At 37.1% G+C, this 12,867-nt stretch overlaps 1 protein-coding gene across 1 annotated transcript; it reads left to right on the top strand.

Annotated features, from left to right (window-relative positions):
* Positions 1-3,554: 3,554 nt before the first annotated feature.
* On the top strand, positions 3,555-3,991 carry LOC104242461 (uncharacterized). Its single transcript, XM_009797513.1, has 2 exons — positions 3,555-3,872; positions 3,932-3,991. The coding sequence occupies exons 1-2, from the start codon at positions 3,555-3,557 to the stop codon at positions 3,989-3,991; spliced, it is 378 nt and encodes a 125-aa protein (XP_009795815.1).
* The last annotated feature ends 8,876 nt before the right edge of the window (positions 3,992-12,867 follow it).

The following is a 12,867-nucleotide window of genomic DNA, read 5'->3' as shown; positions in this document are numbered from 1 at the left end:
GACCTAATTTTTTTATTAGACAGTTTTAAAAAGAATGAAATACTTTTTAATTTAAAAATATTTTGATTTTAATATTTTTAGTTTACATTTAAGCATATGCTTTTCTAACCAAAGAAATTCACGGTATGTTTAAAATTAAAAGTTTCAGTTTTTTTTTTTAAATACGTGCACAATTAAACTATGTCTCAGTAATTAAAACGGATGTAATAATCAATATGAAAAACCACACTTTACGCAATGAATGCACTGTTTTGTAGGTGAAATGCCTATCTAAATTCCTCTTGGGATCAAAGCAAGTACAGGTATATTTAAAGTTATATTCTATTCCATGAATATTCTTACCATTTGGAGATCACAGCACGAAGATAGCACAGTTAGCGTCCCCTTCATTTAACCATAATACTCTAGCCCTCAGTTTCGACAGTAATCTTCCTCCATCCTAAGGATATCATTATAATCATTTTTCAGGTTAGTCTCTAATTGTTGTAAAAATAAATTATTTGTGTAATTTACTGAATTTTAAATTCCTTGAAGTCTAGCAAGATTTTTTTTTTTTTGGCATTAAGGTTCCCAAACGTATTTTTCTTCCAGGTTTTAATGTTTGTCACAAAACTTTCACTAGCCTTGCAATAATCATTGCCTTCCCAATGTCTTTTTACTATATTTTAAAAATCCGGGTGCCTACACCAAAACGTTTCCTATCTAAAGGGTTGTTTATAATCTAATGTACTTTTAGGGATTAATTCCACCAGCAAGGGATTATGGTCGGAATACGTTTTAGGGAGGTGAATAATCAAGCAGTTAGGGAACATATCAAGCCATTGCTCATTTGCTAAGATTTTATCTAGTCTTTCCATTATTAGTCATCTATTTAACTTTCTATGATTCGCCCAGGTATACTTACAACCCTTATAGCCGATATCCATTAGGTTACAGTTATTAATTTTTGAACAAAGGAAATTACTTCTATTGTTGTTAACCGGTATACCCCCAATTTTTTCATTCGTACCCATTATATCATTTAGGTCCCTCCCCCCCCCCTACCATCCAAGGTCCCTTATAAGAGTTATAAATGCTTTTTAAATTTTCCCACATATTATTCCTTTCATTCTTATCAATGCTAGCATATATAGAAGAGAAAGCCAGGATTGGCGAATAGGAAGTACCTCTATAGTAGCATGTATTTCTTGATTTCTTCGCACACAATTCTGTACAGTAAAACTGGCTAAATGACCATCGCAAAATCACAGCCCATATTAGCAATTACTTTAGGAATGCTTTCACTACCTCTCATACTAGCACCAATTGGTTTGACATTAAAAAATCACCCCCAGTCATTATGATTATAACCTAGGTGCTCTTGATAACCCTTTAATGGATACTGAAATAAATAGAGCTATATTCTCCTTTAAACCTTTTAAGGCCCTGGGACCAGACGGTTTACACCCTTTTTTTTCAAAAATATTGGCATAGCATTGGCCAATCAGTGAAAATTTTTTGTCACAAAGTTTTTGACACTCAAGTATCCCTAGTGACATCAACAAAACCTATCTCTGCCTAATACCTAAGTTTCAGAATGCTAATAATGTCAAATATTTTAGGCCTATTAACTTATGTAATACAATCTACAAAATTATTACAAAAATTCTTGCAAATCGCTTAAGCCTTCTTAGAACATATTATTAGTCCTTCTCAAACAAGCTTTATGAATCATAGAAGAGCGTCTGACAATGCGATTATTATTCAAGAATTAATCTCCAATTTTAAAAAACTAAAAGGCAAACAGGGCCAGATGATTTTAAAAATCGATCTCGAAAAAGCCTTCGATCGCCTAGAATGGTCCTTTATATACTGAACCCTTAGATATTTCAAATTCCCACCAAAAGTTACTAATCTTTTAATGAGCTGCATTATCACTAGCTCAATAGGGGTTCTAGTAAATGGGTCAATCACAAAGTTTTTTTAACCTAGTAGGGGCATTAGATAAGGCGACCCCATATCTCCTTACATTTTTATTCTTTGCATGGAAATGTTCACTAGCTATATTAACTATCAAGTGGATGTCCGAAATTGGAATCCAATTCAAGTAGGCAGGAAAAGCCCTCTATTCTCTCACCTTTTTTGTTGCAGATGACCTAACCTTTATGGCTAAAGCAAACAATTCATCCTACCAAGAAATTTAAATAGGTCTAGGATTATTCTACAATCTTTCAGGGCAAAATGTAAATACCACTAAGTCAAAAATTATCTTCTCTAATAATTGCCAACCAAACATCACTAAGGACATTGCCTCCACCCTAAGTCTTAAATAAAGTAATGCCTTTAGAACCTACCTGGGTTTTCCAATCCTAACCAAAAACCCTCGTCCTAGGGACTACGTGTTTATCCTTGATAAAATGAGAGCCAGATTGGCAAATTGGAAGACTAGGTTTGTAAACATAGCTAGCAGAATGACCCTAGCAAATGCTTGTCTCAATACAGTCCCAAACCATTATATGCAATACACACTCCTCCCCACAAAAATCCTAAAAAATATAGACAAAATTCAAAGAGACTTTATTTGGGGTACTACGACTGAAAAGAAAAGATTACACCTAATAAAGTGGTCTACAATTTGCCAACCTAAATCTAATGGAGGACTAGGTATTAAAGATGCAAAAACTTAATATCAGTTTGTTATTAAGTTTAGCATGGAGACTACTCTCAAACGCTACGACTCCTTGGGTAAACATAATTACTAACACGTATGGCTTCAGTAAAGCTATCAAAAATCACTCTTTTATATGGCAAAGCATTTTAAAGGGGTGGAGTGTGTGTAACAAAGGTATTACCTGGTCACCTCATTTAGGCACCAATATGGATGTTTGGAACACAAACTGGATACCTGAGGCAAAAAACTTACGTAGCCAAATTGAGGGACCTCTATTAATTAAAGATCGAAACTTAAGACTAAGAGATCTTCATGATGGTAAAAATTGGAACTTCAATACTCTTTCAATAGCCCTCCCGGATACTGAAACCACCATATATCTAAGGTTAGGATTCGAAAAAAATGGGCCAAAATGGGATATCCCCATCTGGTCAAAAACAAACAAAGGTATCTTCACCACCAAATCGTGCTATAGTTTAATCGAGCCATCAAAACCTAACAGCATAGACTTTGATTGGATATGGAAATAGAATTTTCCAAACAAAATTAAATTTTTCATGTGGCAATGCTTTCATAATAGACTTCCTTGTAGAGCCTATCTAACCCACATCTCCATAAACATTGATCCTATGTGCCTAATTTGTAAAACGGAAGAGGAATCACTATTCCACATTTATTCAAATGTAAGGCTTGTAAGTTTTTTTGGGACAGTGTGGGTTGGAAAATAAGATATAAAACAAATGATATCCACTGGCTGCTACAAGTCAGAGATTTAAACATTAAACTAAGTAACAAATTATTAGACTGAAACATCCTCTTCCGCTTCATCCTTTGGAATACCTGGATTAACAGAAATAATAATAACTGAAATAATACCTCCAACATTATTAACATAAATTTTATAATGCATAGAACCCTTGAATACAAGCTCCTAACAGAAAATACAAACAACCCTTTAAAGAAGAGATCTATACATGTAAAATGGCATAAACCCCCTAAGGGTTGGTACAAGTTTAATATTGATGCTAGCTATAACAAAAACCAACCAAGTGGCCTGGGAGGAGTATTCAGAAGCACAAATAGTAGTTGGATACTAGGCTTCACAAAAGCCACTTATACAAATGGAGCACTAGAATCAGAACGTCTAACTCTCCTTGAAGGACTCACAACTGCACAGGAATGGAATCTATTTCCCCTCGAAATAGAAACAGACTGCATACAGGTAATATAATGTATAAATGAAGGAAACTACATGTTTAATGATATTGTAATTGCATGCAGATCGTTAATGCACCAGATGAAGGACGTGATCCTCAGGCACAACTTCAGGCAGGGGAATGAAGTAGCACATCAGATGGCAAAACAAAATGAGGCTCAACTAACTAAGAGAAAGCTTTGTGTTCAACCGCCTCCTTTTGTGGAATCAAGCTTAAGAAGGAACCAAATGGATGAAGTAGTTTTTGTCAAAAACTTAAGTAATGATGCTTGTAATAGTCTAGTAAGCTATGGTAACAAATGTGTCCTAAGTGACGCTAATTATGATTGTAATATTTTCAACCCTGTCTAGCTATGATATAAGTTTCCTGTTTTCGCTCAAAAAAAACGTATTTCCCTTTTTCTTACGGTCTTACCATATGTATGGGTGAAAATAAACTCATCACGTAGACCAATATTATGATGACATATGACATGAAAATCAAAGCAATGAAGAAGAATGATGTGCACAAAAGATATGAGTAATACCCATAGGATCATCTACGGAAATATCGTGTCTATTAGCTAAATAAGAAAAAATAGGTACGAGGCTACTAATTAAGGTCATTGGAAACCACAAAAATGAAAAGATCATTAATAGCTACGAATATGAAAAGAAATCACTTGAATCCCTGATTGTGCATGATTAACTATTATTACTTCAACCGTTACAAATCACTCATGTAACGAGTAATTAATGTAAGGCGAAATACATAAAGCGCTCCTTTAAGTTGTCCTCAACGATCAACTGAACACCTCAACTGAGGCCATTTTCAGCTAGACACTTTATTTATTCACAAAAGAAGATCAACTAAACACCCGACCATGTCAGCCCCCATTGCGTGAAATGCACTCTATGGGACGCGAGTTGCCTACCTAAAATTAGGTTTTTTTTTTTTACTAAAATAATATGGACTCCACCTAATTTTCACACCTACTTCTCCTCCAATTCTCTCATCCACCATTCAACACTCTTCTCTACCCTAAATCACCTTTGCCTCCGTTACAAAAGAACAAAATAACCAAATATATCATCACATCAAAACAACAAATTTTTTATACCAAACTCATTCTTCTCTTTCACCTGCTCCGAATCTCAATCTAGCGGGGAATAGCAAAAGCCAAGAAAGAAATTGGAATATTAGTGATGGGTCACACGGTTGAACAACACCATTCGTATTACTCCTTTTTCAGTATGGTGTTGTAAAAAGGCAAAATTTTCCTTCTTCCTAAATAGTAAAATCTCCTTCCCCATTCAATCCTCTCCCCTTCCCCTTCCCCTTCCCCCTCCCCTTCCCCTCCCCTCCTCTAAGTAATGTGGCATTTTGGTAGTCAATGTATTTAATATTTGTTCTTTTATAAAAAAGATTTACATATTTAAAAATTACTCAATGAACAGAATCAATTTCGACGGAAAAAATGGAGGCTTCCGGAAATTTTTAACCCAACTGGATCTTCTTACTCTCTCGTTAAAAAAATAGAGTTTCTTCTTCTGCTCTTCTTTATCGTCATATTCAGACATCAATGGCATGCCATTTTCCGAAAAGAATTTGTTGCTAGAAAGATGGAATGTTGTCGGATCTTTATCGTCGATCTAACTTTACACCTGTCATTTTTTGATTGGTCCATTTGACATGTCATCGGCAAGTGCAATTCACATATATGGTCTGATGTACTCGGGTGTTTATTTGACCTGCTTAATAGCCACTTGAAGTGTTAAAATGAAAAATAGTTCGGTTGAGGTGTTCAGTTGATCGTTGAAGACAATTTAAAGGGATGTTTTATGTATTTCGCCTTAATGTAATAAATACTAGTAATGAGCATGAACTAAATAGAGCAAGCGGTTACAAATTGTACCATTATATAAATTCTTTTTCTATATCTTGTATCCCCATCGAAAATACTATAAAGTGCTACTATCAATTGTTAATATTCTTATTATTCTCTGCCATTGGAGGATATTGTTCTTTCCTATTAGAAGAAAGCGGCAATCATCCATAAGATTTCTATCTCCTTATTCTCTCAATTTTATTTTTTGTTATTGTTATTCTATTATATTTGGAAAGTGAAGTAAAATTGGTTATTAGAAATTTTAATTACTTTTTTATTTGCTTTGACCACAAAAACTATTTTTTTGATTAAACACCATGTGGTAAGTAGTAGTACATGTTGGTGTGAATTTATTTAATCTATTGATATTCCCCAAATCTAAACAAATTTAGTTAATAACCATTAATTATAAGATAGACGTTATTCAGTCATACTGGTATCTAAATTTTTTACGTGTGTTTTCTTTAAGAAGATTATACTTTGTCTACAAAGTCCTTATGAATATGCGCAGACCTGTAGCTGGAGCATAAATTATAGCTTGGTTGGATTAAGCTATCTCTTCGTTGATACAAGTTAAAAACATACTATTAATTAAATATCAGTAGTTTTATACTTTATTTATAAGTTATAAAAAGGAATTGTTATTGTTTAACCAAAAATTGTGTACGTCTGTCAAAGCTTATTTTTAGAAGTACTCGGGCTACTGATAATCAAAAAATTCTATATTTTCTCAGTGATAAGAAAGGAAATGAAATAGCAAAGTAATCAATAGAAAGCAAAAAAAAAATAATTATATTCCAATAATAATCAGAACGTGTCTTTACAAGTGAAATTCCCTTCTCTTATATAGGAATCTATAAGTACAACGTCGCTTCCCTTTTAAGACTGAATCATTATGAATATTAATGATATTAATGAAACGTTATAATTGGCGATCGTAACTGTTTAGGAAGATTCTGTAATGTCTATGATAATTCATGCACATTAATTGGTGATTCATGAATCTTCCTTCTATACTGTCTTGATTTATTATGCCGGTGTCTCTTCATATAGCAATTCAGACTCGAGCGACCTTACTTTTTTATCTCGTGGGTGATTTGCTCGTACCTATTACGACTCATGCCTCTTTTAATGCATCTCTCCAGTTGTCGCTTTCTTAATGATCCACGTGTCTTGCCACATCAGCTACTTATATAAATCCTCGTGTCATATTTACTTTTACCAATACAGATAGTCCCCCCATTTACCAATTATTCAGCAATTGTGTGACGACCCGGCCAGTCATCTCATGAGTTACCACTCTGTTTTCCCCATTTCTGCTTCTTATTGCTTTGTCTATTAGTTCTATATGTGATCGGGTTGATTAGTTCGGGTTCAGAAAGGATTTGGTAAGGTTTGAGACATTTAGTCTCTTTTGAGGAAGCTTAAGTTGGAAAAGTCAACCGGATGTTGACTTATGTGTTAGAGGGCTCGGATGTGAGTTGTGATGGTTCGGTTAACTTCAGGAGGTGATTTGGGACTTAGGAGCATGATCGAAATGAGTTTTGGAGGTCCGGAGTAGATTTAGGCTTGAATTGGCGAAATTGGATTTTTGGCGATTTCCGGTTGATAGGTGAGATTTTGATATAGGGGACAGAATGGAATTCTGAGAGTTGTAGTAGTTCTGTTGTATCATTTGGGATGTGTGTGTAAAAATTTAGTTCATTCGGACGTGGTTTGGTTGGGTTTTCTATCAAAAGCATAATTTAGAAGATTTTAAAAACTTAGGCTTGAATCCGATGTGTTTTGATCGATTCGGTGTTGTTTTGAGGTGTTTTGAAGATTAGTATAAGTTTGAATAAGGTTTTGGGACATGTTTTTGCTTTTGGTTGAGGTCTCGGGGGCTTCGGGGTGATTTCGGATGGTTGACGGAGAGTTTGGAAGTTTGATGAAGCTGCAGATTTTCTGCTTCTGGTGTTTCCGCACCTGCGGAGTGGGGACCGCAGATGCGAAGAAGAGGGGCGCAGAAGCAGAAAGGTCCTGGGAAGGCTGGAGTCGTAGAAAAGGCTGAGGAGCCGCATCTGCGATGGCGCAGGTGTGGGAAAAGGACCGCAGAAGCGGTCAAGGAGGAGAAGGGCAGGAACCGCAGATACGGTGGGCTGAACGCACCTTCGATAGTGCAGGTGCGGCTACTTGGTTGCAAATGTGATTTTGGACTTTTAAGTGAAAGACGCATAAGTGGCTCATTGACCGCAAATGCGGTACCACAGAAGTGGTATCTGGGCCGCAGGTGCGGAATCCCTGGGCCAGAAGGTATATATTGTTTCCTTCGCGAAATATTGCTAAGTTCTCCATTTTTGAAGACGGGAAGCGAGCTAGGGTAGTGATTTCAAGGGAATCAGTCGGGTAAGTTCCCTAAGCTTCATTATTTGGGTTTATGATCATTTTTTCATTGTTTAATCATGGTATTAGTGGAGATTAAGGAAGAAAAATTGGGGATTAGGGCTTGAGATTAAGAGACTTTAAATGGAAATTTGAGGGGTCATTTGGACTCTGATTTCAGTGTTCTTGGTATGTATGGACTCGTGGAAGGATAAAGATTCCGTTGATGTAATTTTTATCGAGTTTTGAGACGTGGTCCCGGGGGACGGGTTTGGCCACTTTCGAGATTTTTGGTATTTTTCGATTATTATCGCTTGGGCTTCATTCCCTTAGCATATTTTGATGTCGTGATTCTGATTTTGGATAGATTCGACGCGAGTGGAGGGCGATTCCAGGGGAAAAGGCATCGCGAAGTAGTATTTTCACCGGTTTGAGGTAAGTAACCATTGTAAATCTGGAACTGAGGGTACAAAACCCAGGTATTTGAATTTGTTTTGATAAATGCGGTGACGCACATGCTAGGTGACAAGCGTGTAGGCGTGCACCGGTAAGGATTGTGATGTGGTCCGTCCTGTAGCGACTATTAAGCCGCGTATTTTATTTGAAAACTTATGATATTCCGTACTTTAGTTATTATACCATATTATGGGTTGTATGCCATGTTTGGGGCCTTGTGCCGACCTGTTGAGACCCTTAGGGGCATTTTTACCGTTTTTTCCTCACTTTACTTGTTTGAAAGTATATCCTCAGTCATGTTTTACTTGTTTATTGTTCAAAATTGGTTTTATCACTCTACTTCTTAAATGTGAGGATTGTTTGGACTGAGTTCCCTAATTTCTACTGTTGTACCCGAGAGGCTGTGAGGTTCATGACTGAGAGAAGTTGAGAACCTAATGGTGAGGATATTTATATATGTATGAATTATGGATCGGGCTGCATGCCGCAGCGATACTTATATGGATCGAGTTGCACGCAGCAGCGATATATATATTGGATCGGGCTGCGCGCTGCAGCGATATGACGTATGGGTTGTAGGAGCCCCTCCGGAGTGTGTACACCCACAGTGAGCGTAGTCGACTATAAACTATGGATCGGGTTGCACACCGTAGTGGTTACTATGATTATTACTATTATGAGATAATAATGAGCCCGAGTGCTGAGTGTGAGTACTGAGTGGCCAGAGCTGAGTCACGAGTGATTGAGAGGCTTCCCGAGAGGCCATATTCTGAGTGATACCTTGACCGAGGGGCCCATTTATGATATTTTCACTGAGTTCACTCTTCTTTTAAAATAAAGCCTCTGTTGAAAAAGAATTACTAAGCAAATGATTTCAAGTATTCCAATTGAAACTGAAGATTTTATGACGAGACTGGTTTTTAAACTGTGGAGGTTGATCTGTTATTCTGTTGTTTACTCCTTTATATGATTTTAACTGCTCGTCACTACTTTCAGACCTTATTTACTTTAGTTACTTACTGAGTTGGCATACTCACGTTACTCCCTACACCGTGTGTGCAGATCCAGGTGTCCGAGCGGCAGAGTGAGGGTCCTCAGCATTATCAGAGTTTGCCGGAGACTGCAAGGTAGCTGTATGGCGTCTGCAACCCTACTTTCTTCCTCTATCCTTGTTTTTCCGCATTTTATACTTGTTTTATATCAAACAGTCAGATTTGTATATGTTAGAGGCTCTAGACTTGTGACACCAGATGGTTGGGCTGTGTTGGTTTAACATTGTATTGATTTCTGCACCTTTTGGCTGTTTTATGCACTTCTTATGAAAAATTGAGGCTTCAAACCTGTGTTAGAAAAATGGTTTTATAAAAGGAATTTGTTGTAGTTAATGGATTTGGGTTGGCTTGCCTAGTAATGTGATAGGTATCATCACGACTAGGTACTTGGGGTCGTGACAAATTGAATATGTGGGAAGTGGATCATATTTATGGAAGGAATTTTTTGCTGCCGTTTTTCATGTATCATTATGTCTTCTTCAGAACCAACGTGTCGTATGTCACTTCCATTTAATGTTTGTGACACGTGGTATACATTGATTGGATCTGCAACTCCTTAGCAGTTTTTAGGGCTTTTCTACAGCTGCATCAGTCACGAAGTGACCATTTTCATTATGAAGTTTCCATCGTGAACCCCTTCGTATGACGGTTGCTTCTTTGTATAAATACCTCATTATACCTTTGCTTTCATGAAAACCTTTAATCTACAATATTATTCTTTCATAATATTTCTTGTTCATCAGGTCGTATTATTTTCTTATACAACCATGTCTTTTCCAAATCCCGATCCTCGTAGAGTAGTTATAGTAGATGAACTTCCCCGTTCATCTGCTCCTATTAGAAGTAGAAGAAGTGGCATATTACGTAGTTTAGGGTCTATATCTATTCATGGTTCTTCTTCTTAACCTAGTGTTACTACCCCTTCGTCCTCTAGAACTAGGGCTTTTTCTTTTTATAGATCTTCTGCTAGAAGTAGGGATTCAAGCGAATCTTTTCGAGAACCCAATATTTATGAGATTGTCCCCGTTGAACTCTCCTTCTCTACTGATCGAGAATCGATTAGAAATCATGTTACATATATGACTTCCCATGATCGTGCTGATGTTTACCCTTCCCAAATTACTGAGGGTTTGATTTCTCTTGTGCGAAGTGAATGCCATTGGAAATTTGATTTTCCAATTTTAGTCCCTAATACAAATCAAAGGATCACCTCATATAAAGCTGGTTATTCCTTTGTTTATACATCTCCCTTTACATTAGGATTCAGACCAATTATTGATCCAGTCATTATAGAATTTTTCCATTTCTTTAATGTTTGCTTAGGACATATTGGTCCTATTGTATAGAGAGTCGTGGCATGCTTAAGATACTTGTCAAATTTGGTTGTTTTACCCTTTACCTTTTATCACTTGATTCATCTATATTCCCTCAAGTGGTTTCGTTCTGGGATATTTACTCTCGTGGCCAGGAGTAAAAGGGTTTTGGTTAGCCCTGAAGATGACAAGGATCGTGGTTGGTATGCCCGTTTCATTGCTGCTCCCACAAAAGGTTTAGTGGGTGATGAGAATATGCCTTTTCCAGAAAAATGGAACTTTGCATGTAAGTTTTTTTTCTTAAACCTCCTTCTTCTTCTTTTTTTATTGAAGAAACAAGAACTTACAATTTCGTGACTGTATATTTTTCCTTTTTTCAGCAACTATGGAAGTTGTTGAGGAGATTCCAAACTTCTGTAGTTGGGTAGGAAAATCATTAACTGTTGCTACTATAGAAGGAAGGTCTTAGAAGTACCTTTCTAATAGGTTTGGTTGGAAAGTGAAGACTCATGGTATCTTTCCTTTTAATTTTCTACCTTGCTTTCATATTCACTTGAAAGTTTTCTAACTTTTTCTTTGTTAGGGTTTCCCATTCGGGGTGTTAGCGCCGCATCTATCGCTGCTTTAAGACTTTCTCTATCTATGCCTCAAGAGATGATTTTGAGTTCCTCATCAAAAAGAAAAGATGATAAGGCACTCGGTTCCGAGGGTGAAGAGGATCAAGTAGAGGGCTCGTTAGTTCGTAGGTTTCGAGCTAGGAGACGTGTTATTTCAGATGATGAAGTCACTCCTCCTCCAAGTTCAGTTCCCATGCATGAGCCTGAAAGTTCCACTTTGATGAGCTCCGATGAAGAGATGTATGTCGCACCCCGTGACTCTACAGAACAGCTTTTTTCTCATGGGTTTGATAATGAAGATTTTGGCTTTATTTCTGAGGAAACGCCTCTTGCCTAATTTCCAGTATCTGTTCCAATTGATCATCAGTTCCCCGCACCTGTTGCTACTGCTACTGCTCCTCCCATGGTTGTTTTGACCCCCTCAATTGTCCCTACTGATACAACTTCTGATGTTGAAGTTGGTTCTTCCAGTAATTGTAGGGTAATGAAAAAAGTTACCATCGAAGTCGCTGAGGATGGTAATATTATGAAGAAATCTGACCAAGCCGATGTGTGGCTAAAACTGTTGATTGGCCCAGTTGAGAAATCCAAATTGGAAAGTCACAACTCTTTAACGTGGATGAATGAGATTGTACATTCATCTTTAAAGGTATAAGCCTTAGATTTTCATTTTGCATGTGACTTTCTTTTCATCTATATTTGATAGTCACACTTTCCTTTTTCTCGTGTAGATCAACCTAATTGGCACGGAGCTGATGAAGAGGATCGTCCATACTGAGCAATTAATGAACGACTATCGCATCGAAGTGGAAAACTGGAAGGAACAGTTTGATGGCCTTGAGCTTGGAAAGAAATTTTAGATGAGGAGAAGTGTACCTTGGAGCAACAAGTGAAGATAATGGCAGCATAGTTGGCGGTTGAAAAGGCCTCTTCCAATCAAGTGGGCAAGGATAAAGTCCTCTTCGAGTCTTCATTTGCCGAGCAACTTTCCAAAGCCACTGAGGAAATTAGAGGTTTGAAAGAACTGTTGAACCAAAAGGAAGTTTACGCCGGGGAGCTTGTTCAAACGCTCACCCAAACTCAAAAAGATCTTCGTGTTTTTTCTGACAAAGTTCAGTTTTTAGAGAGGTCACTCGCTACCTTACAAGCTTCTTATGATGCTACTTTGACCGAAAAGGAAGAGCTAATTACCAAAATTGAGCAGTGGGAGAGGGATTATGAAGCCTTTGAGGATAAATCTATTGTTGATGTTAGTTGGGCTTTCTTGAACACACACCTCAAAACTTTAATGGAGGCAAGCCAAGAAGGCTTTGACTTAGCACTGCTGAAATTGC

This window comes from Nicotiana sylvestris, chromosome 10 (assembly GCF_000393655.2).
Source record: "Nicotiana sylvestris chromosome 10, ASM39365v2, whole genome shotgun sequence".
Classification (NCBI taxonomy): Eukaryota; Viridiplantae; Streptophyta; class Magnoliopsida; order Solanales; family Solanaceae; genus Nicotiana; species Nicotiana sylvestris.
This window is presented reverse-complemented; position numbering and strand designations above follow the sequence as displayed.

Excerpts from the sequence above, each read along its gene's own strand:
- LOC104242461 (XM_009797513.1), top strand. The coding sequence starts at position 3,555 with ATGCATAGAACCCTTGAATACAAGCTCCTAACAGAAAATACAAACAAC. Across the intron at positions 3,873-3,931 it reads TAGAAACAGACTGCATACAG|ATCGTTAATGCACCAGATGA; the intron begins GTAATATAATGT and ends AATTGCATGCAG.